Source organism: Phyllobates terribilis, unplaced genomic scaffold (assembly GCF_046119375.1).
Source record: "Phyllobates terribilis strain yellow unplaced genomic scaffold, ASM4611937v1 Scaffold_7__3_contigs__length_470593459, whole genome shotgun sequence".
Classification (NCBI taxonomy): Eukaryota; Metazoa; Chordata; class Amphibia; order Anura; family Dendrobatidae; genus Phyllobates; species Phyllobates terribilis.
The window spans coordinates 400769820-400796794 of NW_027362767.1; the positions used below are offsets into that span (position 1 = coordinate 400769820).

General features: G+C 40.1%; 1 protein-coding gene across 1 annotated transcript; it reads right to left on the bottom strand.

Moving 5' to 3' along the window:
* Positions 1 to 1031: 1031 nt before the first annotated feature.
* Positions 1032 to 4265, bottom strand: CRX (cone-rod homeobox). The gene is made up of 3 exons (XM_073637976.1): positions 4060 to 4265; positions 3231 to 3382; positions 1032 to 2500 (listed from the first exon to the last, which is right to left on the bottom strand). Exons 1-3 carry the CDS (start codon positions 4154 to 4156, stop codon positions 1877 to 1879), a joined length of 873 nt encoding a protein of 290 aa, XP_073494077.1. The 5' UTR covers positions 4157 to 4265; the 3' UTR covers positions 1032 to 1876.
* Between the last annotated feature and the right edge of the window lie 22710 nt (positions 4266 to 26975).

The following is a 26975-nucleotide window of genomic DNA, read 5'->3' on the forward strand; positions in this document are numbered from 1 at the left end:
GTAGGTATGGAATAGAAAGAACGAGGTATCCACCTACCGCCAAAATCAAAATTTGAATTTCTATATAAAAATTATTAAAAACATCATTTATTGATATGCACTAAAAACAGAGAAAATACATAACACTAGGCCTACGCGTTTCAAGCATTTTCACGATGATTATGATTAAGCTCGAAACGCGTAGGCCTAGTGTTTTAATTTTTTATTCAATTTTTCAATTTTAGCTGGATACCTTGTTTTTTCTATACCTTAAAGGGAATATCTTATTTGGAAAATCCACTTTTAGGGAATTCTAAAGGGTAGAGTCCTCTATTTAGGATCATAATCTCTCTTGGCCAAAGTGTAGAGTGGTTACAAACAAACAGAGTGTCGAGTGGTCTCTCATTCTGGGGGTCCGTCTTGTCCCACTTTACACAGATAACCCAATTATTTGAATGGTCATTGTGTAATGCTTTGTTTTTCCTATGGTGGCGCTGTAAGGACATTGAACATTGACTTCCAGGTTTCATCATATACTGCTGGTAATTGTTGGAGAAATGCATCATAGAAAAAAATGGCAGCCCAATACTAATGCGCTGCAGGATTCAGAAGCCCCCTATGATAAAGTCGGACAGGTGCAATATCCTGATGAAATGACCACTCACACACCGATCATCCATGGAAGGGGCGATCGCCTAGTATTAAAATGCACACGGATAAGACTTGTCTAGGGCACCATGCTGGCTTATTAGTGACGCCCATACTATTGTAACCTTGGTCATTTCCAATAGACAAGAACACACACGGACTGGTTTGACATATTTTAATAATATCGCAAACAAGTTTTTTTTTTTTTTTTTTTGTCCTTTCCAAATAACAATAATTAATATTAATATAACAGATCTATGAGGGGAAAGGGGAACTCTTCTCTTAGGAAAAACGGGCGGCAGCCAACACACAAGCTATTACATAGCACTAAAATAATAATTAAAAAAAAAGAAAGCTGGATACACAGAGACACGTTTCTTCCAGTGGAGCGTTTTCGGATGGGCCTTTTTTTTTTTAATAAAATAAATTAAGGATTATTTAATCATATTATACAGTAACAAAACACGTTAGGCTTACGTCACACGACCTGGTTCTTTTATCGTGACCACAGCAGGTCTGGCATTTTTAGCCTAGAGGGAAAAGGGCATAAAGATCGATGAACATAGGACAGTTTTGACGTATGGATCATGGCAATGTGATATAACTGGTTTGCCAAAATTATTATGATAATTGCCAACCATACTATAGGTGCATGGGAAGGGATGAGCCAAGGCATGTGGTCCATGTACTGAGTGCTTGGGGTGACACCAACATACCATTGTGCCTTGGTTAGATACAAGGCTAGGGCTGCAAACTGAGCCTAGCTAAGGCTTTGCAATCCAGATGTCATAATAGGTATATTAACTGCAGCTTTAGACATTTTCTAGTTTGCTGAAATATAATTAATGGGATTTAGAGAAAGTTTGCTTTAAACTCTTTGCAGAACCGAGCTTGATGAAATTTATTCTCTGGGAGTGAAAATTAAGGTAGCCCCGTTCTGCTCTTGTATGTGATGACGATCAGTAGTCAAAAACAAAGCAAAAAATAACGCTAGCAGACAATAACCAGAAGCTATGATTACCCTAATTCAAAGTGCTTTTATATCTCCGATCATAGTCTATTACCGGAGAACATGATCTGCAACCAGAGAGGAGAGCGATACAAGTCCATTTCTAGGTGCAAACTCTCAGTCCGTAGTTTGTTTTTTCTTAGCCAACGATGAGACTTCGACTTTGCAAAGTTTGTGCATTCTGGTTTCTTCCCACTGTTGTACTTTTAGGCTTAGGGCTGGTAAAGTCCTCAACCTGCTTTACAAGACCTGAAATTTCCACGAACTTTGGTCCTTATAATCAAGGCAGTCAGTGGCATTGAAATTAAGCTTCCAAGAAGCAGTTTGGTCCTTGTAGTCTAAGCAATCCACTGAGGTGAATCCAAGGCTGGAAGCTCCATATCCCTGGGCAGAGAGAGATGCGGGAGACTGGCTGAGGTGGCTACCCATTGTTGGAGTTGCAATGGGGCTCAATGTGGCTCCTGGAGCAGATAGCTGTGGGTGCATGGGTGATAGGTAGGAGCTACAGTCCAGGCCAGTGAAGTAAGATGAGGATCCTCCATAGCTCTGGGTGTAAGCTGGAGCTTGACTGTAGGTCATGGGATATCCAGCTGATCTTTGCATACAGGGAGTGGTGGCAGCAGATAAGGGATCTGGAATGGGAGATATTGAAGCTGGACTCCATATGGAGACTGTGGCACTAGCTGAAGAGCTTGGGGTCACTGCTGTGCCAGGTGGTGGAGGACTATACTGTCCATTGGTGCTGGCTTCCGAGTTAGTTTCTCTTGCTGGAGAAGTCTTCTTCTTGGCAGGACGTGGTTTGGCCTGTCCACTGCTCTGCTGCTGTTGCTGCCGGCATTTGGCTCTTCTGTTCTTAAACCACACCTTCAGAAAGAAATGAAAACAAAGAAACAAATAGTAATGTATAGAAAGTTGTGCCAAAATCATACCATGCGTAACTGGTCAAGAATAATCAACTGACTTGGATTTCTTGGACGAGGACAATCCTGTGCCAGTCGAACGATCCTCATGTATAACTATTCATGTGTCAACTAGGACTTGGGTTTCTTTGGACAAAGACAATCTTGTGTCAGTCTAAAGGCCCTCATACAAATTAGACTAATGTTGGTTTGGTCAAAATTCTAATATGTATGGGGGAACCAGACAACTCATGGTTGGGAGAGATGCTGATCACGCATGTCCGATTTGGGACTGGAGATCGCACTGTTCTCCTGGAGATAAGCTGACGCTGACGTCAGCCAGTGGCTTTCTCATAGAGAACATAGGAGTGCTTGGCCGATTGAGTGCTCCTGTGTATGGGAGAGTCGGCTGAAATGGCTGTTGGCCGAAAGATCGGCTGAAGCATCAATTGGCTGACAGCCATCTAATGTGTATGGCCTGCTAAGGGTCCTCATGTATCAATAGTCATGCGTCAACTAAAACTTGTGTTGCATCTAATGGAAGATTAAAGGCCAATGGATGTAAGAAGATGTAGAAAGATCCAAGAGTGCCATACTGGGTGCAACAATGGGACCCACATATATTCTTCCTTGACCCAAGTTCTTGCATAATCAATATTAATTCACTAACACTAGTTTGTAATAAATGTTATTACCTGTACCCTGGATTCTGGGAGATTTATCTTTAAGGCCACCTCTTCCCTCATGAAGATATCCGGATAGCGAGTTTTTGCAAACAAAGCTTCTAAAATATCCAGCTGTGCCCTTGTAAACGTTGTCCTCTCCCTTCTCTGCTTCCGCGGGGTGGCTGATGATGGAAAATATAGAAGTAGAACCAAAGCAAATTTCATCTAACGAGCTGTCATTACTGAATTGTAAAAATTAAAAAAAAAAATAACTTATTGAAACAACTATAATACTCATCCAACGAAAAATATTTAAAAAAAATTAGTGTACGTTTGAAACTATTACTCAGCAGGCCGGGTCTTTTCTAGCACTATTGATAAAACCTGCTGCTATCGAAAAAGAACATATCATTAATTTTATGGCAAAATGTAATATCGAAAATGGGATTTCTCCAGTTGAAGATATATAAAATAAGTAAATAATTAAAAAATAATTTGCACAGGTTATATTCGTGATTGCCTTTTTCTGGATCAACCCGGGCTTTTAAGTGTAAAATATTACACTCAATTGACTTTTATTAAAAAAAAATTAACCCTTTCACTGTTAAGCAAAATTAGAATAAGTAGGATAAAAGGATAATATATTAATATATCAGCTAAAATGCATAACTTGCTCATTTTCTAACCTCAGGCCATCACCACACATCAGCTTATCATTTCTACTTTATCAACATTTTTTAATACAGATATATTTGTAAATCAGCTATGGTAATAATTAAAAAGACTAAAAAAAAAATAGCTTAAAATTTTTTAGTTAAAAAAAAAAAGATACTAAAGAATTACAAAAAAAAAAACTTACTTGGATATCCCACGGCGGAGTGCAATAAATCCATTCCCGTTCCAGCTAGTGTCAGTCCATTGACTGCGTAATGTGGCTGTTTAATGTAGGACATCATTGCAGTACTTGAGGGTCCGTAGACCGGAGCTACCCTGGATGAAGTTTGGTCTTGAAGACAAGACCCTTTATAGATCCTTCACTTTGGAAATATCTTGGTTGAACAAAACTTTTCTTTTTTCTTTTTTAGACGATCCTGAAAATGAAAAGTATGAAAGATGAAGTTGTCTTCTCGAGAAGTCCACAAAGCAAGTCTAAACTCTTACATCCAAGACCAAGCCTACTGAGCTCAGGTGAGGCCAATGTTTGCTTTAAAAGCTCCCCCTCCAGACCACTAACTAATTAAATCAAAGATTGTCAGGGACTCTCCACCCACTGCCCACCTCCCCCCATTGCTCACCAGCATAGAGTTTGGGTGGAGACTTTGCAAGAATTTGGGAAACCAAGAATTGAAGAACGAGGCATTAAAATATATTGTAATTAGATAGTTTTTTTTGTTTTGCTTTTTCTTCCATTTGGCCAATATTTATTGGGTTGTCGTAGGTCCGATATAAAATATCACCTTGAAGATAAGGTCTACCTATCAAGATTATACATGGAGTCCTACTACGTGAACCCAACGCCCAATGTTTTTTGTATTTTTTTTTACAAAAATAGGGTAAAGTAGGTGTTCTTAATAAATAATATGTAAAGTTAGGTATTTGTTGTCTCCAAGAAGATAACCAGACTTTGTACAGAAGAATCCCCATTGTTCGTAATGCATTATAGAGTAGAATGCAACAAATGCTAAAAAGCCAATGAGGCCATAGCCATTGATAGTCAAATGCCCCTCCTTACAGAGCGTTCCCCAGGGGGGTAATGACATAGGACAATGGTCCCACATAGAGGTCTTGGAGATACAAAGGGATTTATTTAACATGAGCAAAATAGGTAAGGTGTCCCCAGCTAATATCCTATTACACTTTTTGTTTGGCCGTCAATGACAATCTAGGAGGGTGTGTTAATACTGTGCTAATTGGGTAAACACAGATTGGGAGATCTGTAGGCCAGCTTCATCAGAATCACATCTGGTAGAGAATATTCCTAAATGATTCCTCCGACCACCTCCAGGCACATCCCCCGGGGAGTCTGTAGCTATTTTTAGGCCAGATAAGAATAATAGATGGAGATCTGTGTATACCCACAAGTTAATAGGACTGCAATAAACTACTCAACGCGTCAATGATACGTATTAACTGTCTCAAGATCCTCAAGACCAGCGTGTTTCGCTACGGGACCTACAGCATTGTCTTAGTGATTAGTGTATTAGTCAATGTTTAGTGATTCTGGGAAATTACAAGGTTTTCCTGGATCACTTTACACTTTCATTAATGGTTTTCCCTATTTGAAATATAATATACGTGAATAAGGTAAAAGCATAAATGCCCCCCCACCCCAACAAAAAATGCAATAAATACAGTTAAATTAACAATTGGTCCATGGAAGAGAAGCTGGAAGAGATGAATAGCTGTAACTAAGGTATATCATGGTGTCAATTAGTGGAGCTTGGGTAAGATAGATAGATAGATAGATAGATAGATAGATAGATAGATAGATAGATAGATAGATAGATAGATAGATAGATAGATAGATAGATAGATAGATAGATAGATAGATAGATAGATAGATAGATAGACACTGTACTGTGACATGAGACAGGCGGATAACAGATGAGATAGATGTGATAAGATATAATCATATATGGATTGATAGATAAATAGATATATAGATATGAAATAGATCACTTTGTTATTAATGAATATTATATCTGAAATAGATAGATGATACATAAATGTGTACGCATCAACATTACATCTGAATTTCACATCCTCCATTCTTTTCGTCATCTTTTATGTGAAAATTTTGCAAAAATAATGAAAATAATTTGGTGCTAACTAGCGACCAGACTATCCAGATAATTGAATGAGCCTACAGTCTATTTCTGAGCACTTTTTCTCTATAGAATTTTCTAATCAGAGGCTTGTGATGTGTATTTTGTGCGTCAATTCGGTTGTGGTGTTCAGGCTTGGTCTGAGCTGTGGTTTTGCTGTCAGGGGCAACCTCCATCTCTGCAGCTGAGTGTCCTCGCTCCATCTAACCTGTATATTTCAGTGTAACCGTATGAGAGGCGGGGACCCTACAGCAGGGATGTCAAACTCAAACACAGAGGGCCAAAATGAAAAACTTAGAAAAAGTCACGGACCAACCGGAATGCAGAATAATGGCCCCCACATAGTCCTCCATACAGAATAATTGTTCCCACATAGTCCTCCATACAGTATAATGGCCCCCACATAGTCCTCCATACAGAATAATGGGCCCCACATAGTCCTCCATACAGAATAATGGGCCCCACATAGTCCTCCATACAGAATAATGGGCCCCATATAGTACTCCATACAGAATAATGAGCCTCACATAGTCCTCCATACAGAATAATGGCCCCACATAGTCCTCCATACAGAATAATGGCCCCACATAGTCCTCCATACAGTATAATGGGCCCCACATAGTCCCCCATGCAGAATAATGGTCCCCACATAGTCCTCCATACAGAATAATGGGCTTCTCATAGTCCTCCATACAGAATAATGGGCCCCACATAGTCCTCCATACAGAATAATGGGCCCCACATAGTCCTCCATTCAGAATAATGGGCCCCACATAGTCCTCCATACAGAATAATGGGCCCCACATAGTCCTCCATACAGAATAATGGGCCCCACATAGTGCTCCATACAGTATAATGGACCCTACATAGTCCTCCATACAGAATAATGGGCCCCACATAGTCCTCCATACAGAATAATGGGCCCCACATAGTCCTCCATACAGAATAATGGGCCCCACATAGTCCTCCATACAGAATAATGGGCCCCACATAGTCCTCCATTCAGAATAATGGGCCCCACATAGTCCTCCATACAGAATAATGGGCCCCACATAGTCCTCCATACAGAATAATGGGCCCCACATAGTGCTCCATACAGTATAATGGACCCTACATAGTCCTCCATACAGAATAATGGGCCCCACATAGTCCTCCATACAGAATAATGGGCCCCACATAGTCCTCCATACAGAATAATGGGCCCCACATAGTCCTCCATACAGAATAATGGGCCCCACATAGTCCTCCATACAGAATAATGGGCCCCACATAGTCCTCCATACAGAATAATGGGCCCCACATAGTCCTCCATACAGAATAATGGGCCCCACATAGTCCTCCATACAGTATAATGGCCCCATATAGAGGTTTTGGTTCTCGTGTCCCGGGCCAAATAAAGCACCTTGAGGGTGGAGGTATCCGCCCTGGCTCCTCAGACCTGATTGATCCTTGTGCCCGTATCTGATCTGAGGTAACATCCAGGAGATCCACTTACACCCTCATTAACACCTCCTCTTAGGTAATTACTTCCAGGGAATCCTTGTGTGCAGCAATCTCATGAGGATATGAAGGAGACAGACAATTATGTCCTATTCAATCCCGACCATTGATATGACGGGGCCGGGAAGGAGACCCGCTAATGATAACTCTCCTATTTCAGTCAGATTGACTTCTATTAAGGTACAATATACAATTTTTCAATTTTTGGTAAAATCATGTCCAGAAAAAGGACTATAATAAAATATACCCTCTTTAAAGCCTGCGGCTCAGCAAAAGGAGGACTGGTAGATGTTGGGGGGTCAAAAATGAGGCCCTCCACCCTGCTCAACACATGTAGATAAAGGGCTAGGAAAACTATAGCTATCTGTAATCTTTGGTTCTCCAGCCATTGTGTGACTACAACTCCCAGCATTACCTATCCTACCACTGCTGTAAATGCCTATCATCATAGTCCATTAATACATCTGACCAATGCCAGATACATATTATAGTAAATGTGTGGTTTAATCTATTCTGTAATTGCTCTCAGCTTTATTAATGGCGGTGATCGATGTAACGGGATTTCTATGGGATCAATAAAGATCATCTGTTGTAGAATCGCTGCGTCTAGGTCCCGAGCGCCTGCTGAGGTCACATGTAGATGGCGATGGTCGTGCGGCACTTAAATAAATAAAAAAATGAAACCATGAACTATATAAGCCCCAGATGTATTGCTGTGTTTGTAGCTGGGGTGTCAGGTGTTGTCCTCCCTATCTGCCGTGTTTTGGGCTCCTGTCAATCCTCAATCAGCAGGAGAACATTCCACCAGTCGCCATTCAACACAACATTTTTATAAGAGATTAACTTCTCTGTCTCTGGGAGGAGCAGGACGAAAAGGCAGAAGAAAGACCATCCCAAATTATTACACTGAGCGGCCTGTCCCCCATAATGAGAGAATTACCCGACCAGCCGCTACAGCAACAACAGCCGAATATCTGTGTGTCCGGCGGCTGTCTGTGTGCTGGCACCTAATAGCGCAGAGGGATAGATACGATAGATAGATAGATAGATAGATAGATAGATAGATAGATAGATAGATAGAGATATGAGATAGATGATGGATAGATAGATAAATGATAGATAGATCGATAAATGATAGATGGATAGATCGATAAATGATAGATAGATAGATAGATAGATAGATAGATAGATAGATAGATAGATAATGGATGGATAGATAGATAGACAGATAGAGATATAGAAAAATAGATGTAAATTGCATGGAAAGAAAGAAAGGAAAAGTGAAAGGACAGAGTGAAAAAAGAGTGAATGAAAGAAGGAAAGAAAGAATGAAAGAGAGAAAGAAGGAAAGAAAAATATGGAAATTGGATGGATAAATAGAAAGAGTAAAATGGAATTTGGATGGAAAGAAAGACAATGGAAATTGGATGGAAAGACAGATATATAAATAGAAAATAGATGGAAATTGGATGGAAAGAAAAGAAGAGAGAAAGAAAGAAAGAGAAAAAAGCAAGAGAGAAAGAAAGATGGAAATTGGATGGAAAGATATATAGATAGATAGAAAGAGAAACATGGAAAATGGATGGAAAGAAAGAAAAAAAGCAAGAAAGAAAGAAAATGGAAATTGGATGGAAAGATAGATAATAATGTAGTACTTTCAGAGATACAATATATGTTTGCTCATTTCTCTCAAACATTATGAGGATATAATGCAAAGGAAGAAATAAATAAAAGATAAGTAGATATAACATAGGTGTAGTTCAATTTAATAATATCTAGATAATACATGTAAGTTAAATATGTAAAAGGTAAAAGAGAGATAGATAGATAATAGATAGATAGATAGACAGATAGATAATAGATAGATAGATAATAGATAGATAGATAGATAGATAATAGATAGATAGATAGATAATAGATAGATAGATAGATAGATAATAGATAATAAATAGATAGATAATAAATAGATAGATAGATGATAGATGGATAGATAGATAGATAGATAGATAGATAATAGACTGATATAAGATAGATAATAGATAGATAGATAATAGATAGATAGACAGATAGATAATAGATAGATAGATAGATAATAGATAGATAGATAGATAGATAATAGATAATAAATAGATAGATAATAAATAGATAGATAGATGATAGATGGATAGATAGATAGATAGATAGATAGATAATAGACTGATATAAGATAGATAATAGATAGATAGATACATAGATATTAGATAGATAGATAGATAGATAGATAGATAAATTCTTCATACCTTTCTCCAATTCCTCAGTAGTGAATATATTGAAGTCACTTTTTGCTTTCTGAAAAAAATATATAAAATAGAGATGATTGTATGAGTTTCATGTTTTACATGTTGCCACTCACAGTGCTGGGACTGGAGAAGGGGGTGACTGTCACCTGCTTTTCCAGGGTTAATGGCCTGAATAACACAGATCACATTGGGATTAATATGTTGGCATAAATGCGCCTTGTCCTGTGAGTCCGGGCAAGTTAACCCTTCAGCTGCTCCTAAGCGCTGGCGGTGCACTATTATACTCTGCATTTCTCACATACAGAGGAAATTCAGCTCTGTTACATCAGCATTCAGATCAATGTAAATTATATTTAACCTAAATAAATCTACCGTAGTTCTCTTCAATGTTTTGCTAGTTTTTTTTATCCAATACCATTCACTAAAAATTTACCACTATGATTACACTATCAACATGTATCCGTATATGTATTTATACCTCTCATATCTATCTATCTATTATCTATCTATGTTCCTAGATATCTATCACTCTCATATCTGTCTCTTTATTTTTTATCTGTCAGATTTATCTATTCCTGTATTTATGTATATATTTATCGCTCTTCTGTATATTTAGCTGTCTATGTAATATGTGGTATCTATCTCATATTTATCTGTCTATCTCTGCACAGAATTTAGTTACGATTAAAACAGTCACTTACATAGATAAAAAGGCCACTGATCCCCAACATGTACAAGGAGCTAAGGGTCGCCCGGCCGGGAAGAGAGCACATGGTGGAGGACAGAGAAGTCCCCGCAGTGGGGGTGTGTGTCTAGTGAAAGATTTGGTACCACAGGCAATGTCTTCTCAGAAAACACACCGGAGCCTTTGTTAAAAACAAGTTAGGGCCTTGGCGAGTGTGAGATGAAAATACAAAAATTCCAATAAAACTCCTGACGATGGGACGGGGCAAGTCAGAGCGATGGAAATAATTATATGGCCCACAATTTACAATGAATGACTTCAGACATGCAGAGCGTGTGGAAAAGTGTCTCGTGTGTACATATATATATAGTGCATGGATATATCATACATACATCTACTTGTCCGTCCGTCCATCCATCCATTTGCTTTCTATTTATCCATTCATCCATCTAATAACATTTTGGTGTTCTTATATTTGAGCTTATCAAGTGTAAATCCATGGCTTTCAACTTTCCTCTTGTATGGCATTGAGAAATATCTATTATCTATCTATTATCTATCTATTATCTATCTATCTATATATCTATCATCTATCTATTATCTATTTATCATCTATCTATTATCTATGTATATATCTATCTGTCTATTATCTATCTATCTATATATCTATCATCTATCTATCTATCTATCTATCTATCTATTTATCTATTATCTATTTATCTATTATCTATCTATCTATCTGTCTATCTATCTATTTATCTATTATCTATTTATCTATTATCTATCTATCTATCTATCTGTCTATTCTCTATCATCTATCTATTATCTATTTATCATCTATCTATTATCTATGTATATATCTCTCTGTCTATTATCTATCTATCTCTCTGTATCTCTATATCATCTATCAATCTATCTATCTCTCTGCATCTATCTATCTATCTATCTATCTATCGATTTACCTATGAAGAGTGTAAGTAAAGTGTCCATCTTTCATATTTTCCATCTATTTCTCTTTGAATTTATGAAGCCTAAGTCCTTATCTTCCAACTTTTTTTCTTGTTTGCCGCTAAGAAATATGTGAATGTTATTCTGAAAAGATATTTATTTATTTATCTATCCATTTGTCTGTCTGTCTAACCATCCATCTATTGATTTATCTATTTAATATCTATCTAGCTAAAATATTTATTGATCTAACGTATCTATCTAAAGCATCTTTCCATCTTTCGATTAGGACGTATAAGTCCATATCTTCTAACTTTCGTCTTCCATAGAACTATCTATGAAATATTATATGCTATCTATTTCTCTATCAAAGAATTGATCTATTCAGAGTATCTACATAAAATATCTATCCAGCTTTTCACTTTCTGTCTAGTTCTCTTTGAGTTTTTTAAAGATAAGTCCATGTCTTCCAACTTTCTTTTTGCATAGAACTATCTACTATGAAATATCATAGGCTATCTATCTATCTATCTATCTATCTATCTAATATCTATCTATCTATCTATCTAAGTATTTATCTATTCAGAGTATCTGCGTAAAATATCTATTCATCCTACTCATCTTTCTGTCTAGTTCTCTTTGAGTTTTTAAGGAAAGTCCATGTTTTCCAACTTTCTTCTTGCATAGAACTATCTAGCTATCAATCTATCAAAGTATCTATTCAGAGAATCTATGTAAAATATCTATCCATCCTTCTCACTTTCTGTCTAGTTGTCTTTGAGTATAAGTCCATGTTTTCTAACTTTCTTCTGGCATAGAACTATCTACAGTATTTATGAAATATCATAGGCTATCTATCTATCTATCTATCTATCTATCTATCTTCTATTTAATATCTATCTAAAATATTTATTGATCCAGAGTATTTATCTAAAGTATCTATTGATCCTTCTCACTTTCTGTCTACTTCTCTTTGCTAAACGCAAGTAGAAGTATAAGTTCATGTCTTCTAACCTTCATCTTTCATAGAACTATCTATTTTTAAAATATTCTATCTATCTATCTGTCTGTCTATCTATCCATCCATCAAAGTATTTATGTATTCAGAGTAACTACCTTTCTATCCATCCCTCTCACACTCTCTCTAGATCTCTTTGAGTTTATGAAGTATAAGTCCATGTCTTCTAACTTTCTTCTTGCAGGGCACGGAGGAATAAGTGAATGTTCTCCTGAAAAGAGATGTGTCTGGATAAAGAGACCCTTGTGTTGTGTTTATTTCCCGTGCTGTTGACCCCAACATAAAGAAGTTAATCTAGATCAGAGGAGCCGAGCTGTATTATCGGGGTAAGAACTTTAAATCATTAGTCATAATTTTATCAGGATGGCTAAACCTCTCTATTTTAAATCTGGATCAGATATCCTGCGGATAGAAAACTGGAAGAGGAATGAGATTCAGAGCCTTACCTCGGAGCCCTGCGGACCAGGAGCCAGGAGCGCAGGTAGATATGGGTGCTTGGCACAGGAGATGCCACTGAAGGAAGCTGCAAGATGAGGGCATCAGAACCAAATAAGGATCACTAAAGATAGTTGGGTGACCATCTTTAAGCCGGAGGGGTGGTGATGTCATGGAGCATTGTGTGAATTTCACTGGTTAATATGAGGAGTGTGGCATTGGGTTGGGGGGTAAGAAGGAGGTGGACTGGCAAGGGGGAGGGCGAGAGGTCTGGTATGGAGGTGACATTGCTTCAATGCCCACCCTGGCTCGTGTTCGCTGTGTGTTGAGTTAATCCCAAAATGACATGCCGGGACCAATTAGTGTTTATCTCCCTAGACGGGATGCTGACATGTAGACTCCCTTCTGGGGCCTTGGGCAGATGTCCCTGTGGACAGATCTGGTCCCCTTTCTGGTAGGACGTTGGGGGGCAGGTGGTGGCTACTTGGAACGGGTGGGCGCCCATATGGCCCAGATCGTTGTCACTGTACCATGGTTTTGGGGTTTTTTTGTGCGTTGTCTTTGATGTGGTGTTGACCTCCTTTATGTCACCCTAGTACATAAAAATAATACATGTGACCCGTACAATTATTATATCCATGGATGTAGCTGAGCTGAATTAGTCCGTTCTAAGATAACACAGCATTGTAAACGAAGTCCTATAGAAAACTGAGCAATATTAGTTATAATGTCCTGAGGAGTTGAACCAAGTGACAAACTCAGCTCTGCTTAATCTGAATTGAGATGATTTAACCTCTTTTTTATGTTACAGAAGATTGCATTTTCTAAGGGCTTTTTTTTTTTTTTTCAAGGAACGAGCTGTAGTTTTCATTGTTACCCGTTTGGAGTGAATACGACTTTCTGATCTCTATTTAATCCATTTTTGCAGGGATCTGAGAAAACAAAAAAAATTACTTTGCCAGTTTGGTTTCTTTTTTCCATGTCAGAATTCATCGTATGGGATAGATATTTTAATATTTTATTCGTTTGGACAATTACATGATACTAAATATGTAAAAAATATATATATAATTTAGATTTCATTAAGTGTTTTGAGAAAAGTGATTTAAATTGTGTGTATGTATATATACAGTAATGGCTGAAAGTGTTGGCACCCTTGAAATTGTTCCTGAAAATGAAGTATTTCTCCCAGAAAATTATAGCGATTACATGTGTTTTGTTATACACATGTTTATTTCCTTTGTGTGTATTAGAACAAAACAAAAAAACAAAGAAAAAAAGCAAATTGGATATAATTTCACACAAAACCCCAAAAATGGGCCGGACAAAATTGTGGGCACCCTCAGCGTAATATTTGCTTGCACGCCCTTTGGAATAAATAACTGCAATCAATCGCTTCCTATAACCATCAACAAGCTTCTTACACCTCTCAACTGGAATTTTAGACCACTCTTCTTTTGCAAACTGCTCCAGGTCTCTCATATTTGAAGGCACCTTCTCTCAACACCGAGCTTTCTGACACTGGGCATTACATTGGAAATCTTCAGATTTCATGATGCTTTGCACACAGTCAAGGCATTCAGTGCCAGAGGCAGCAAAACAACCCCAAAACATCTTTGAACCTCCACCATATTTGACTGTAGGTACTGTGTTCTTTTCTTTGTAGGCCTCATTTGATGAAGAATAGAATGATGTACTTTACCTAAAAGCTCTATCTTGGTCTCATCTGTCCACAAGATGATTTCCTAAAAGAATTTTGGCTTACTCTAGTACATTTTGGCAAACTGCACTCTAGCTTTTTAATGTCTCTGTGTCAGCAGTGGGGTCTTCCTGGGTCTCCTGTCATAGCATTTCATTTCATTCAAATGTCAATGGATAGTTCGCGCTGACACTGATGCACCCTGAGCCTGCAGGACAGCTTGAATTTCTTTGGAACTTGATTGGGGCTACTTATCAGGGCCGGCTCCAGGTTTTTGTGGGCCCTGGGCGAAAGAGTCTCAGTGGGCCCCTTTAACACATACCACGATTCATGATGCAGAGATACCGCAGAGAAATATATATATATAGTACAATGCCAAAGATTTCACTTCTTACATTACATGACCGATATCTATTGTAAATTCCACAATAGCTCAGAAACCGGCGAATCGCTCCATACAGAATACTGGACCCCATAAAATGTTCCATACAGGATACTGCCCCCCCCCTAATAACTCTCCATACAAGATACTGGCCCCCATATAATGCTCCATACAGGATACTGGCCCCCATATAACGCTCCATACAGAATACTGGCCCCCATATAACGCTCCATGCAGGCCGTTCCCCCCACATAATGTCTCATGCAGGCTGTTCCCCCCTTATAATGCCCCATGCAGGCTGTTCCCCGCATATAATGCCCCATCAGGATGTCACCCCCCCTTATAATGCCCCATGCAGGATGTCACCCCCCTTATAATGCCCCATGCAGGATATCACCCCCCCTTCCTTATAATGCCTCATGCAGGATGTCACTCCCCCCCCTTTTAATGCCCCATGCACGATGTCACCCCCCCTTCCCTTATTATGCCCCATGCAGGATGTCACTCCCCCCCCTTATATTGTCCCATGCAGGATATCACTCACCCCCCCTTTTAATACCCCATGCAGGTTGTCGCTCCCCCCCTTTTAATGCCCCATGCAGGATGTCACTTCCCCCCCTTTTAATGCCCCATGCAGGATGTCACACCCCCCTACCTTTTAATGCCCCATGCAGGATGTCACCCCCCCTTATAATGCCCCATGCAGGATGTCACACCCCCCTCCCTTATAATGCCCCATGCAGGATATCACTCCCCCTCCTATATAATGCCCCATGCAGGATGTCACACCGCCCCCTCCCTTATAATGCCCCATGTAGGATGTCACTTTACTCCCTTTTAATGCCACATGCAGGATGTCCCCCCCCCTACTTATAATGCCCCCATGCCTCCATACATTAAAAAAAAAAATGAAATACCTCACTTCTCACCTGCTGCCTCTGCTCTGGACTCCTCAGCGTCACCGGCGTCTTCCCGCTCTGCGCTGTGACGGCTCAGGAGAGAGTGCGGTGTGAAGACATCTCCACGCCCTCTGACCTGAGACGTCAGAGGACGCAGAAGACACCGGAGCTGCTGCGGAGGCACGAAGAGAGGTAAGTATTGTTTCGCCGGCTGCCGGGCCCTGACCAAGCAGGGGAAAACGGGCGCTGACAACGCTCTCCTCCGCTCACGGGTACCATAGCGCGGCGGGGTGCCCGACGCCGCTGCTTATCCACCATCTAGACTGTCCTGTGTTGCAACCTTTCATCAATTTTTTTCTGCCGTCCACATCCAGGGAGATTAGCTGCAGTGCCATGGATTGTAAACTTCTTGATTATGTTGTGCATCGTGGACAAAGGAACATCAAGATCTCTGAAGATGGACTTGTAACCTTGAGATTGTTAATATTTTTCAACAATTTTGGTTCCCAAGTCCTTAGACAGTTCTCTTTTCCTCTTTCTGTTCTCCATGCTTAGAACACAGACACACAATGCAAAGATTGTGTCAACTTCTCCCCCTTTTATCTGGTTGCTGGTGTGATTTTCATATTGCCCACACCTGTTATTTGCCGCAGGTGAGTTTGAATGAGCATCACATGCTTGAAACAAAGTTGTTTATCCACAATTTTGGAAACGTGCCAACAGTTTTGTCCGGCCCATTTTTGGGGGTTTTGTGTAAAATTATGTCCAATTTGCCTTTTTTTTCTCTGTATTTTTATGTTGTTCCAAAACACACAAAGGAAATAAACATGTATATAACAAAATGTGTGTAATTGCAATAATTTTCTGGAAGAAATGCTTTATTTTCTGGAACAATGTCAAGGGTGTCAACACTTTCGGTCATGACTGTATAAATATATATATATTATATTCAGAAAATATCTTATATTATTATATTCAGAAAATAATCAAACTAGTGGTTTTCACCCTATTCCTTTCCAATCATTGTTTAACTACAACTCCCAGCATTCCCTTATAGCCTGAAGTTGTGGTTTTGCAGCAGTTGGAAAACCACGAGTTGGAATCCACTGGGCTAGAACATTAACATTACAAACTTTCATTGGGATCAGCAATAAGTAGGAGCGAGATCTGCTAAATTCCAATGTTACTTTCTCAAATTCCTCCTGCCCTATACTGTACTGCCAGTAAATAAACTCTCTGCACTGCTCTTCAGGACTGGAATGTTTGTCAGAGGGTTTTCCTACTGAGATACAAAAACATGGTGAATGTAATGTAGACTTTGCACAATTATCCTTGTTTTGTTTGTATTGGTTCTTAAGCTCCCGAAAGACGGACGGATAAGACATTCAATAGGACTAATAGTTATACCTTGCTTTCTATTATGGTGACGCAGCCGTGGGGGACTGTGACAGTCTGTGAGATAGATGTGACATCAATTATAAAAAGATACACAGATAGATAGACATGATATAGGGGTTGTCCGGCTTTGGGGTGCAAGTCTGCAGTCACTCTATGTGACTACAGACTTGTGAATCCTCATAGCATGCACTCTGCATGCTGTGAGGATTCTCCGGTACCAGGAGTGGATGATCACAGAACCGCAGTTATGCATTTTGCATACTTCCAGCCACATTCCAACTAGACGTGTCCAGCCTCACTCAATGCATTTCTAATGAGCGAAGTCTTGCATTTTGCATACTTCCGGCCACATTCCGACTAGACGTGTCCAGCCTCACTCAATGCATTTCTAATGAGCGAAGTCGTGCATTTTGCATACTTCCGGCCACATTCCGAGTAGACGTGTCCAGCCTAACTCAATGCATTTCTAATGAGCGAAGTCGTGCATTTTGCATACATCCAGCCACATTCCGACTAGACGTGTCCAGCCTCACTCAATGCATTTCTAATGAGCGAAGTCGTGCATTTTGCATACTTCCGGCCACATTCCAAGTAGACGTGTCCAGCCTCTCTCAATGCATTTCTAATGAGCGAAGTCGTGCATTTTACATACTTCCGGCCACATTCCGACTAGACGTGTCCAGCCTCACTCAATGCATTTCTAATGAGCGAAGTCGTGCATTTTGCATACTTCCAGCCACATTCCGAGTAGACGTGTCCAGCCTCACTCAATGCATTTCTAATGAGCGAAGTCGTGCATTTTGCATACTTCCAGCCACATTCCGAGTAGACGTGTCCAGCCTCACTCAATGCATTTCTAATGAGCGAAGTCGTGCATTTTGCATACTTCCGGCCACATTCCGACTAGACGTGTCCAGCCTCACTCAATGCATTTCTAATGAGCGAAGTCGTGCATTTTGCATACTTCCGGCCACATTCTGACTAGACGTGTCCAGCCTTACTCAATACATTTCCAATGAGCAAATCTGTGCATTGTGCATACTTCTGGCTACATTCTGATTAGACGTGTCCAGCCTCACTCAATGCATTTCTAATGAGCGAAGTCGTGCATTTTGCATACTTCCGGCCACATTCCGACTAGACGTGTCCAGCCTCACTCAATGCATTTCTAATGAGCGAAGTCGTGCATTTTGCATACTTCCGGCCACATTCCGACTAGATGTGTCCAGCCTCACTCAATGCATTTCTAATGAGCGAAGTCGTGCATTTTGCATACTTCCGGCCACATTCTGACTAGACGTGTCCAGCCTCACTCAATACATTTCCAATGAGCGAATCTGTGCATTTTGCATACTTCTGGCTACATTATGATTAGACATGTCAAGCTTTACTCAATACATTTCCAATGAGTGAAGTTATGCATTTTGCATACTTCCGGCCACATTCCGACTAGACGTGTCCAGCCTCACTCAATGCATTTCTATGAGTGAAGTCGTGCATTTTGCATACTTCCGGCCACATTCCGAGTAGACGTGTCCAGCCTCACTCAATGCATTTCTAATGAGCGAAGTCGTGCATTTTGCATACTTCTGGCCACATTCCGACTAGACGTGTCCAGCCTCACTCAATACATTTCCAATGAGCAAATCTGTGCATTGTGCATACTTCTGGCTACATTCTGATTAGACGTGTCCAGCCTCTCTCAATGCATTTCTAATGAGCGAAGTCGTGCATTTTGCATTCTTCCGGCCACATTCCGACTAGACGTGTCCAGCCTCACTCAATACATTTCCAATGAGTGAATCTGTGCATTTTGCATACTTCTGGCTACATTCTGATTAGACGTGTCAAGCTTTACTCAATACATTTCCAATGAGTGAAGTCGTGCATTTTGCATACTTCAGGCCACATTCCAACTAGACGTGTCCGGCTTCACTTCATCGGAAGTAAAAGAAAAAAGGATACCGAGCCACATCGGACTTGTTAGATTTTTTTGGCCGATGATATACTTAGTGCTTTATTGTTTGTTTCGCCATTTCATCCGACGTTTGTTCGTCATGGTCAATCTGCTGACCTTTCTCTAATGTGTACGGTGGCCTTCTAACACTATGGACACTAAAACGCCTGTCCATAGCAACCAATCAGATTTCAGCTCTCTTTTCTTAAACTGCTGTGGAAAAATGAATGCTGTGCTGTGATTGGTTGCTATGGACAAGAGACAGCTTCAGTATTAAACAATGTGGACAATATACTATATATATATATATATATATATATATATATATATATTTATATATATATATATATATATATATATATATATATATATATATATATATGGACCCCAAATTTCAGGGACATTTCAGGGAATTTTCAGGGAATGATAAGTTCGATAAGGACCAATCTTTTGCAGAAAGTGGATGGAAAGTGCGGGGACGATTCTGGGCTCCATTATTTGAGAACTCTGCTTGCCATTAGTGAATGGAAACATTCTATTTTTTTCTGTCTGTATATAGAGGCTGAAATCCCGTCCTGATCTTTTTCACATACTCAGTGAACATAAATATTGGACAGATTAGTTGCAGACATTTCTACACCTGTCCCGATTGTCTGGGCTTGCGGAAATCTTAGCACCTGCTGCAGAACCTCTTCCTTCGGTTGTACGGATATTTGAGTCTCAGAAATGTATGCAATAGATCCATGAACTTACCAACGCTCCTGTATCGCTGCAGGATGAACCAGGAGTTGTCAGATTCTGGATACAAGCAGTAGTATTTCCATTCCCTTACAGCCAGCAGAGATCTTTTAAATGGTTAAAAATTGAAACTTAAGATCGTATACGGTGATGAAAGGGGTTGAACCAAGTGTATAAGTTATCCCTTATCTGTAGAATAGGGGGATATGTTTTTGATTGCTGGGGGTCCGACTGCTAAGACCTTCATTGATCCTGAGAACAGGATGGAGACATGCATGTGCACCCCTGCTCCTTTCATTATCTTGCTGGGGTTTATATATTTTTGGGGTGGCTATTGCTATTGGGGGATATCTTATTGATTGCTGGGGGTCTGACTGCTAAGACCCCAACCGATCCTGAAAACAGGATGGAGACATGCATGTGCACCCCCGCTCTTTTCATTCTCTTGCTGGGGCTTATATTTTTAGGGGGCTATTCCTATTGCTATTGTGGGATATCGTATTGTTTGCTGGGGGTCCAACTGCTAAGACCCCCATTGATCCTGAGAACAAGATGGAGACATCTATGTGCACCCCTGCTCCTTTCATTATCTTGCTGGGGTTTATATATTTTTTGGGGGGGACTATTGCTATTGGGGGATATCTTATTGATTGCTGGGGGTCCGACTGCTAAGACCCTAACCGATCCTGAGAACAGGATGGAGACATGCATGTGCACCCCCCGCTCCTTTCATTCTCTTGCTGGGGTTTATATTTTTTTTTTGGGGGGGGGGAGGGGGGCGGTGCTATTTCTATTTGGGGATATCTTATTGATTGCTGGGGGTCCAACTGCTAAGACCTCACCGAACAGGATAGAGACATGCATGTGCACCCCCCGCTCCTTTCATTCTCTTGCTGGGGTTTATATATTTTTTTTTGGGGGGGGGGGGGGGGGGCGGTGCTATTTCTATTTGGGGATATCTTATTGATTGCTGGGGGTCCAACTGCTAAGACCTCACCGAACAGGATAGAGACATGCATGTGCACCCCCAGCTACTTTCATTCTCTTGCTGGGGTTTATATATTTTTTTTTTGGGGGGGGGGGGTGCTATTTCTATTTGGGGATATCTTATTGATTGCTGGGGGTCCAACTGCTAAGACCTCACCGAACAGGATAGAGACATGCATGTGCACCCCCAGCTACTTTCATTCTCTTGCTGACATTTGTATTTTTTAGGGGGGCAATTCCTATTGCTATTGGGGGATATCTTATTGATTGCTGGAGGTCCAACTGCTTAGACCCCCACCTATGCTGAGAACAGGATGGAGAAATGCATTTGAATCCCCGCTCCTTTCATTCTCTTGCTGGCATTTGTATCATTTTGGGGGGCTATTCCTATTGCGGGATATCTTATTGATTGCTGGGGGTCTGACTGCTAAGACTCCCACCGACCCTGAGAACAGGGTGGAGAAATGCATGCGCATCACCGCTCCTTGCATTCTCTTGCTGGCTATTGCCGCCATGTTGAAGCTTTCTAAATGCAATTGTCAGCGTCTTTTAAGAGGTTAAACTGTTGCAATCTAAGCCAGCAAGCGGTGAGAATACAGGCCATATATATGGTGGATGTTGCTGAGGGGTTAACAGAACATATGAACAAAATAATACAGTAATAGGCCATTTTTATAAAGTGATGAGTGTTCCTTGTTCTCTTTCCTACCTTCTGTATAAGCTGGAACAAAGGTGAACATTTAAAAAAATGTTGCAGCCATATTTCCCCAGATTGACCGTTAATGCACTATGAGATTTACATTGTAGCACTATATATTCTCCGACATTACATTATGTAAAAACATCAAACTTTTGTATTCTTTTCTGATCATTTTCAGCACTCTTCTGTGACACTCAGATGTCCAGGAGACAGTGGGTTAACGAGCCACATCCCCGCATTCTCCGCTGCTTTTGGTGCAGTTGGTGAAAGGAACGTGTTCCCAGTTCCCTAATCCCAGAACCCAACAGCACACGCGCTTTTAATTAAGGAAACAGATTAGCCCCATCTGTCCGTCAAGATAAATTCTGCTTCAAACTGGGGCAACCTCTAACAACGAGGCTCTTCATGAGACGACCTTCCCTTACTGGACTGACTCAGAGCCTACAATCATAGTGTTCCTGTGTTTCCAACACGTCGCCATCAGATCCGCGCTCTTACTGAATTATAGATTATGATAAATAAGTAGATAGATAAAAAAATATATCGTTAATAGATAGAGATAAATAAAGCGGTAAAACAGTTTAGCAAGGTAGAAAAATAAATGTGGGAGAGATACTTAATAAATAGATAAATAGCTTATAGATAGTAATAAATAGATAAAATATGAATTTTAACTAGATGGAAAGTTAGTTGTGAGATAGATAGATAGATAAATAGATAGATGAATAGATGGATAGATAGATATTGTATTATATACTATTGTAGATAGATAATTACGGATAGATAGACAATAATGGAGACAGCACACACCAATTGAAAAATTAGCAACGAGGCTGACTTTTAATCCATTGTGGCGACGTTTCGGTTCACACTATGAACTGTAACATTGCCATAATGGGCTGTTAAAAGTCAGCCTCGTTGCTAATTTTTCAATTGGTGTGTGCTGTCTCCATTATTGTATTTATATTTGGAGGAATTGATTTTTGCCTGGGATTCTTGGCATCCCTAATTTTTGCTGGTGCTGCTTCTATGTTTTTGATAGATAGATAGATAGATAGATAGATAGATAGATAGAAGGGTAGAGAGATAGACAGATAGATAGATAGATAGATAGATAGATAGATAGATAGATAGACAGATAGATTGATAGATAGATGATAGATGATATGCTTATGTATTCTGTCATTTATTCCATTGTAATCAATATACTGTGATCGTCTACTTTATACCTTTACCTTAGTTCACCTTGAAATACTTCATGAAAAATTTGCAATCAACACAAAAAAATCTTAACTTTGCAATTATAGTCATGAGAAAAATTAAGTACGTCACCTTTGAATTCTATGGTGTCACATATCTGGACTGTTATGACTGCCAAAGCACATTCATATGGGTAACGTACAAACCAGGGAAAAGTCCTTCTCTGACCCTGGTCTGTCCCTGCCTGACTACAGAGGTTGGCACCCTAACATATCGCAATGGCGACCCCACTCGACGGCGGCTTACCCTGAATGTCTTTAGCAGCTCCTAGGATCTCTAGAGTAGCAGTTCTCTAAGGAATACAGGAATCACACACAAAACTACTGCAACCAACACAAACTACAGCAAAGTGAATGAATCCAACAAAGTCTATCACCCACAGGAAACACTAGTAGGGGAAGTAGTGTTGCGCAAACGTGCTCGGATAAGGGGTTATCCGAGCACACTCGAGCCCTAACCAAGTATGTTCAGCGTGCTCGCAAAATATGTTTGCGTCGCTTTAGCAGCATGTCTCGCGGTTGTTAGCCGCAACACATGCAGGGATTGCCGATTTGTCAGGCAATCCCTGCATGTCTCGCAGCTTTCAAACAGCTGCGATTAATGTCACCATGGTGACTTGAACATATTTTGCAAGCACATTTAACCTTTTATCAGGTTATCATCGGATACCATCGGATAACCTCTTATCGGAGCACGTTCGCGCAACGTTAAGGGGAAGGTATTTAAAGCTGCACCCGAAAGGTGATAGGACAGACAAACAGAGAATCTGTTGTTGGCTCAGCCAGAATAGACATCGACCACAGAACACAGAATCAAGGGTTTGAATCCAGAAGAATGACAGTACCCCCCTTTTAAGGAGGGGCCATTGGACCCACCAAGATCCCCAACTGCTGGCAGCACAGATAGAACTCCCTCACTAGGCGATCGGCATGTAAGTCTTTAGCATCCACCCAGGAGTTATCCATAATCTGGACCGAAACCCTTCCACTTAACGAGAAACTGAATTTACTGTCTGACACATCTGGATTTTAAGACTCGTTCCACCTCATACTCCTTGTCATCTTCCAAGTCTACCTCAAAAGTATCCTAAAGACTCGGCATCCCTTCAAACTTTTTAAGAAGAGAGACATGGAAGGAATTATTAATCCTCCATGCAACCAGGATGTTGGAGCTTCACCGTCACTGGATTAATGATCCTGATTATTTTATATGGTCCAACAAATTTAGGAGCAAATTTTCTGGATGGAACTTTAAGATGGCGATTTTTAGAAGATAACCAGATAAAATCTCCCACCCCAAAGACAACAGCCCTCCTACGTCTGCAGTTGGCAGTTCTCTTGGTCTGATCGCAATTTATCAAAAGACCTCTTTTAACTTCTCTCCAAGCCTTAACCAAACAAGAAGAAAATATTTCCTCCTGTAGAACTGCAGACTGCAAACCATAAAAATCTCCGGAAACTGGATGAGAAGCCCCACAACAAAAAAAGGCGAGGTACCGGTAGCCGTAAAGGTGTAGTTATTGAGTGCGAACTCAGCCAGAGGAAGAAAATCCACCCAATCCTCTTAATTCGACGAAAAAAATCTTCTTAAATATTGTTCCAATTCCTGGTTCATTCTCTCTGTCTGACCATTAGTCTCAAACTCGTTCCATCTCATAATCCGGGTCCTCTTCCAAGTCTACCTCAATACTGTCCTGAGGACCTGGCGTCTCTTCAAACTTTTTAAGAGAGACATGGAAAGAATTATTAATCCTCCATACAACAGGGCTTCACCATCACCGGATTAATGATCCTGATTATTTTATATGGTCCAACAAATTTAGGAGCAAATTTTCCGGATCGAGCTTTAAGACGGAGAATCCAGAAGCATGACATGGACATAATAAAAAAAATCTGGTCCTTAGAAGATCTTAAAATTGGGTAAATAGAACATCAGATGAACAACAGGACATGACAAATTACACCACACCATTATTTATTTCCCAAAAACCAGGCCAAAATGCAAGAGCGTCCTGTGAACAGTTAAGTTAAGTCAACACCCCAGAGTACTGAAGGAGATCGTAGAAGAAATTTTAGAACCACTCTCCATAATCTTAGAAAATTCTTGGAGAACAGGAGAAGTCCCAGAAGACTGGAGAAGAGCAAATGTTGTTCCTATCTTCAAAAAGGGGAAGATGGTGGACCCAGGGAACTATAGGCCGGTGAGTCTGACTTCAATACCAGGAAAGATCTTTGAACAAATTATTAAACAACATGTATGTAAGTACCTGGATAAGAATGAAGTGATTAACCAGAGTCAGCATGGGTTTGTAACTAACAAGTCATGTCAGACTAACTTAATTTCCTTCTATGACAGAATCACTGACTGGGTGGATCAGGGAAATGCTGTAGATATAGTATATTTTGACTTCAGCAAAGCATTTGACAAAGTATCTCACACCATCCTTATTGAAAAAATGACCAAGTATAGAATGGACAAGGCAACTGTTAGGTTGATTCATAACTGGCTTAGTGATCGGACTCAAAGAGTGGTCTAAATGGCTTCACATCCAGTTGGAAGAAATGTCTCAAGTGGGGTACCACAGGGCTCTGTCCTGTGACCTGTATTGTTCAACATCTTTATCAATGATTTAGATGAAGGATTTGAGGGTAAACTGATTAAATTTGCTGATGACACAAAGCTAGGAGGGATAGCTAACACTAGAGAAGAGAGAGAGAGGATTCAAAAAGACCTAAATAAACTGGAGCAGTGGGCAGCAAACAACAGAATGGTTTTTAACAGGGAAAAATGCAAAGTACTACATCTGGGCAATAAAAATGAAAAAAGCATATACAGAATGGGAGGAATAGGGCTAAGCAACAGCACATGTGAAAAAGACTTAGGTATACTAATAGATCATAGACTGAACATGAGTCAACAGTGTGATGCAGCAGCAAAAAAGGCAAATACAATTCTGGGATGTATTAACAGAAGCATACAGTCTAGATCACGTGAAGTCATTATCGGACTTTACTCCTCTTTGATCAGACCTCATCTGGAATACTGTGTACAGTTTTGGGCACCACATTTTAAAAAAGACATTGACAAACTGGAGCAAGTTCAGAGAAGAGCTACCAGGATGGTGACCGGTCTGCAAACCATGTCCTATGAGGAACGGTTACAGGATTTGGGAATATTTAGCTTGCAAAAAAGAAGACTGAGAGGAGACTTAATAGCTGTCTACAAATATCTCAAGGGCTGTCACACTGTAGATGGATCATCTTTATTCTCATTTGAACAAGGAAAGACTAGAAGCAATGGGATGAAACTGAATGGGAGGAGACACAGATTAGATATTAGAAAAACTTTTTGACAGTAAGGGTGATCAATGAGTGGAACAGGCTGCCATGAGAGGTGGTGAGTTCCCCTTCAATGGAAGTCTTCAAACAGAGGCTGGACAGACATCTGTCTGAGATGGTTTAGTGAATCCTGCTTTGAGCAGGGGGTTGGACCAGATGACCCAGGAGGTCCCCTCCAACTCTACCATTCTATGATTCTATGATTCTAAGTACACCCTTACTGCTTCCATAGGAAATAAGAGGTTACACATCAGCCATTTGCTGCTAATCAAAAGCCCTTGATTAATTGTTTATCAGCAAGTGTGACCATCTCTAAAAAGGCAGAAGTTTTGGCAGTTTGCTGGTCTGGAGCATTTAGGCATGTGTTAATACAATGACAAGGAGGAAAGACATCAGCAATGATCTTAGAGAAGCATTTGTTGCTAACTGTTGATTTGGGAAGGGTTATAAGGCCATTTCTCTAGTCCATCTTTCTACAAAGAGAAAGATTATTCACAAATGGAAAACATTCAAGACAATTTGCAATCTCCCAGAAGTTTATGGCCCAGAAAATTCAGCCCAGTGCTCAGACAAATTTCAAAAACCCAAGAACTACAGCTCAGACTCAAAAGGTCTCAGTTGGCATGCTAAATGTTAAAATTCATGACAGAACAATTAGACAGAGATTGAACAATTTTGCTTGTTTGAAAGGGTTGTCAGGAAAAAGCCTCTTTTTTTCTTAAAAAAA

Excerpts from the sequence above, each read along its gene's own strand:
- CRX (XM_073637976.1), bottom strand. The coding sequence starts at position 4,156 with ATGATGTCCTACATTAAACAGCCACATTACGCAGTCAATGGACTGACA. Across the intron at positions 3,383-4,059 it reads CTCCGCCGTGGGATATCCAA|CCACCCCGCGGAAGCAGAGA; the intron begins GTAAGTTTTTTT and ends TTCCATCATCAG. Across the intron at positions 2,501-3,230 it reads TCCCAGAATCCAGGGTACAG|GTGTGGTTTAAGAACAGAAG; the intron begins GTAATAACATTT and ends TTCTTTCTGAAG.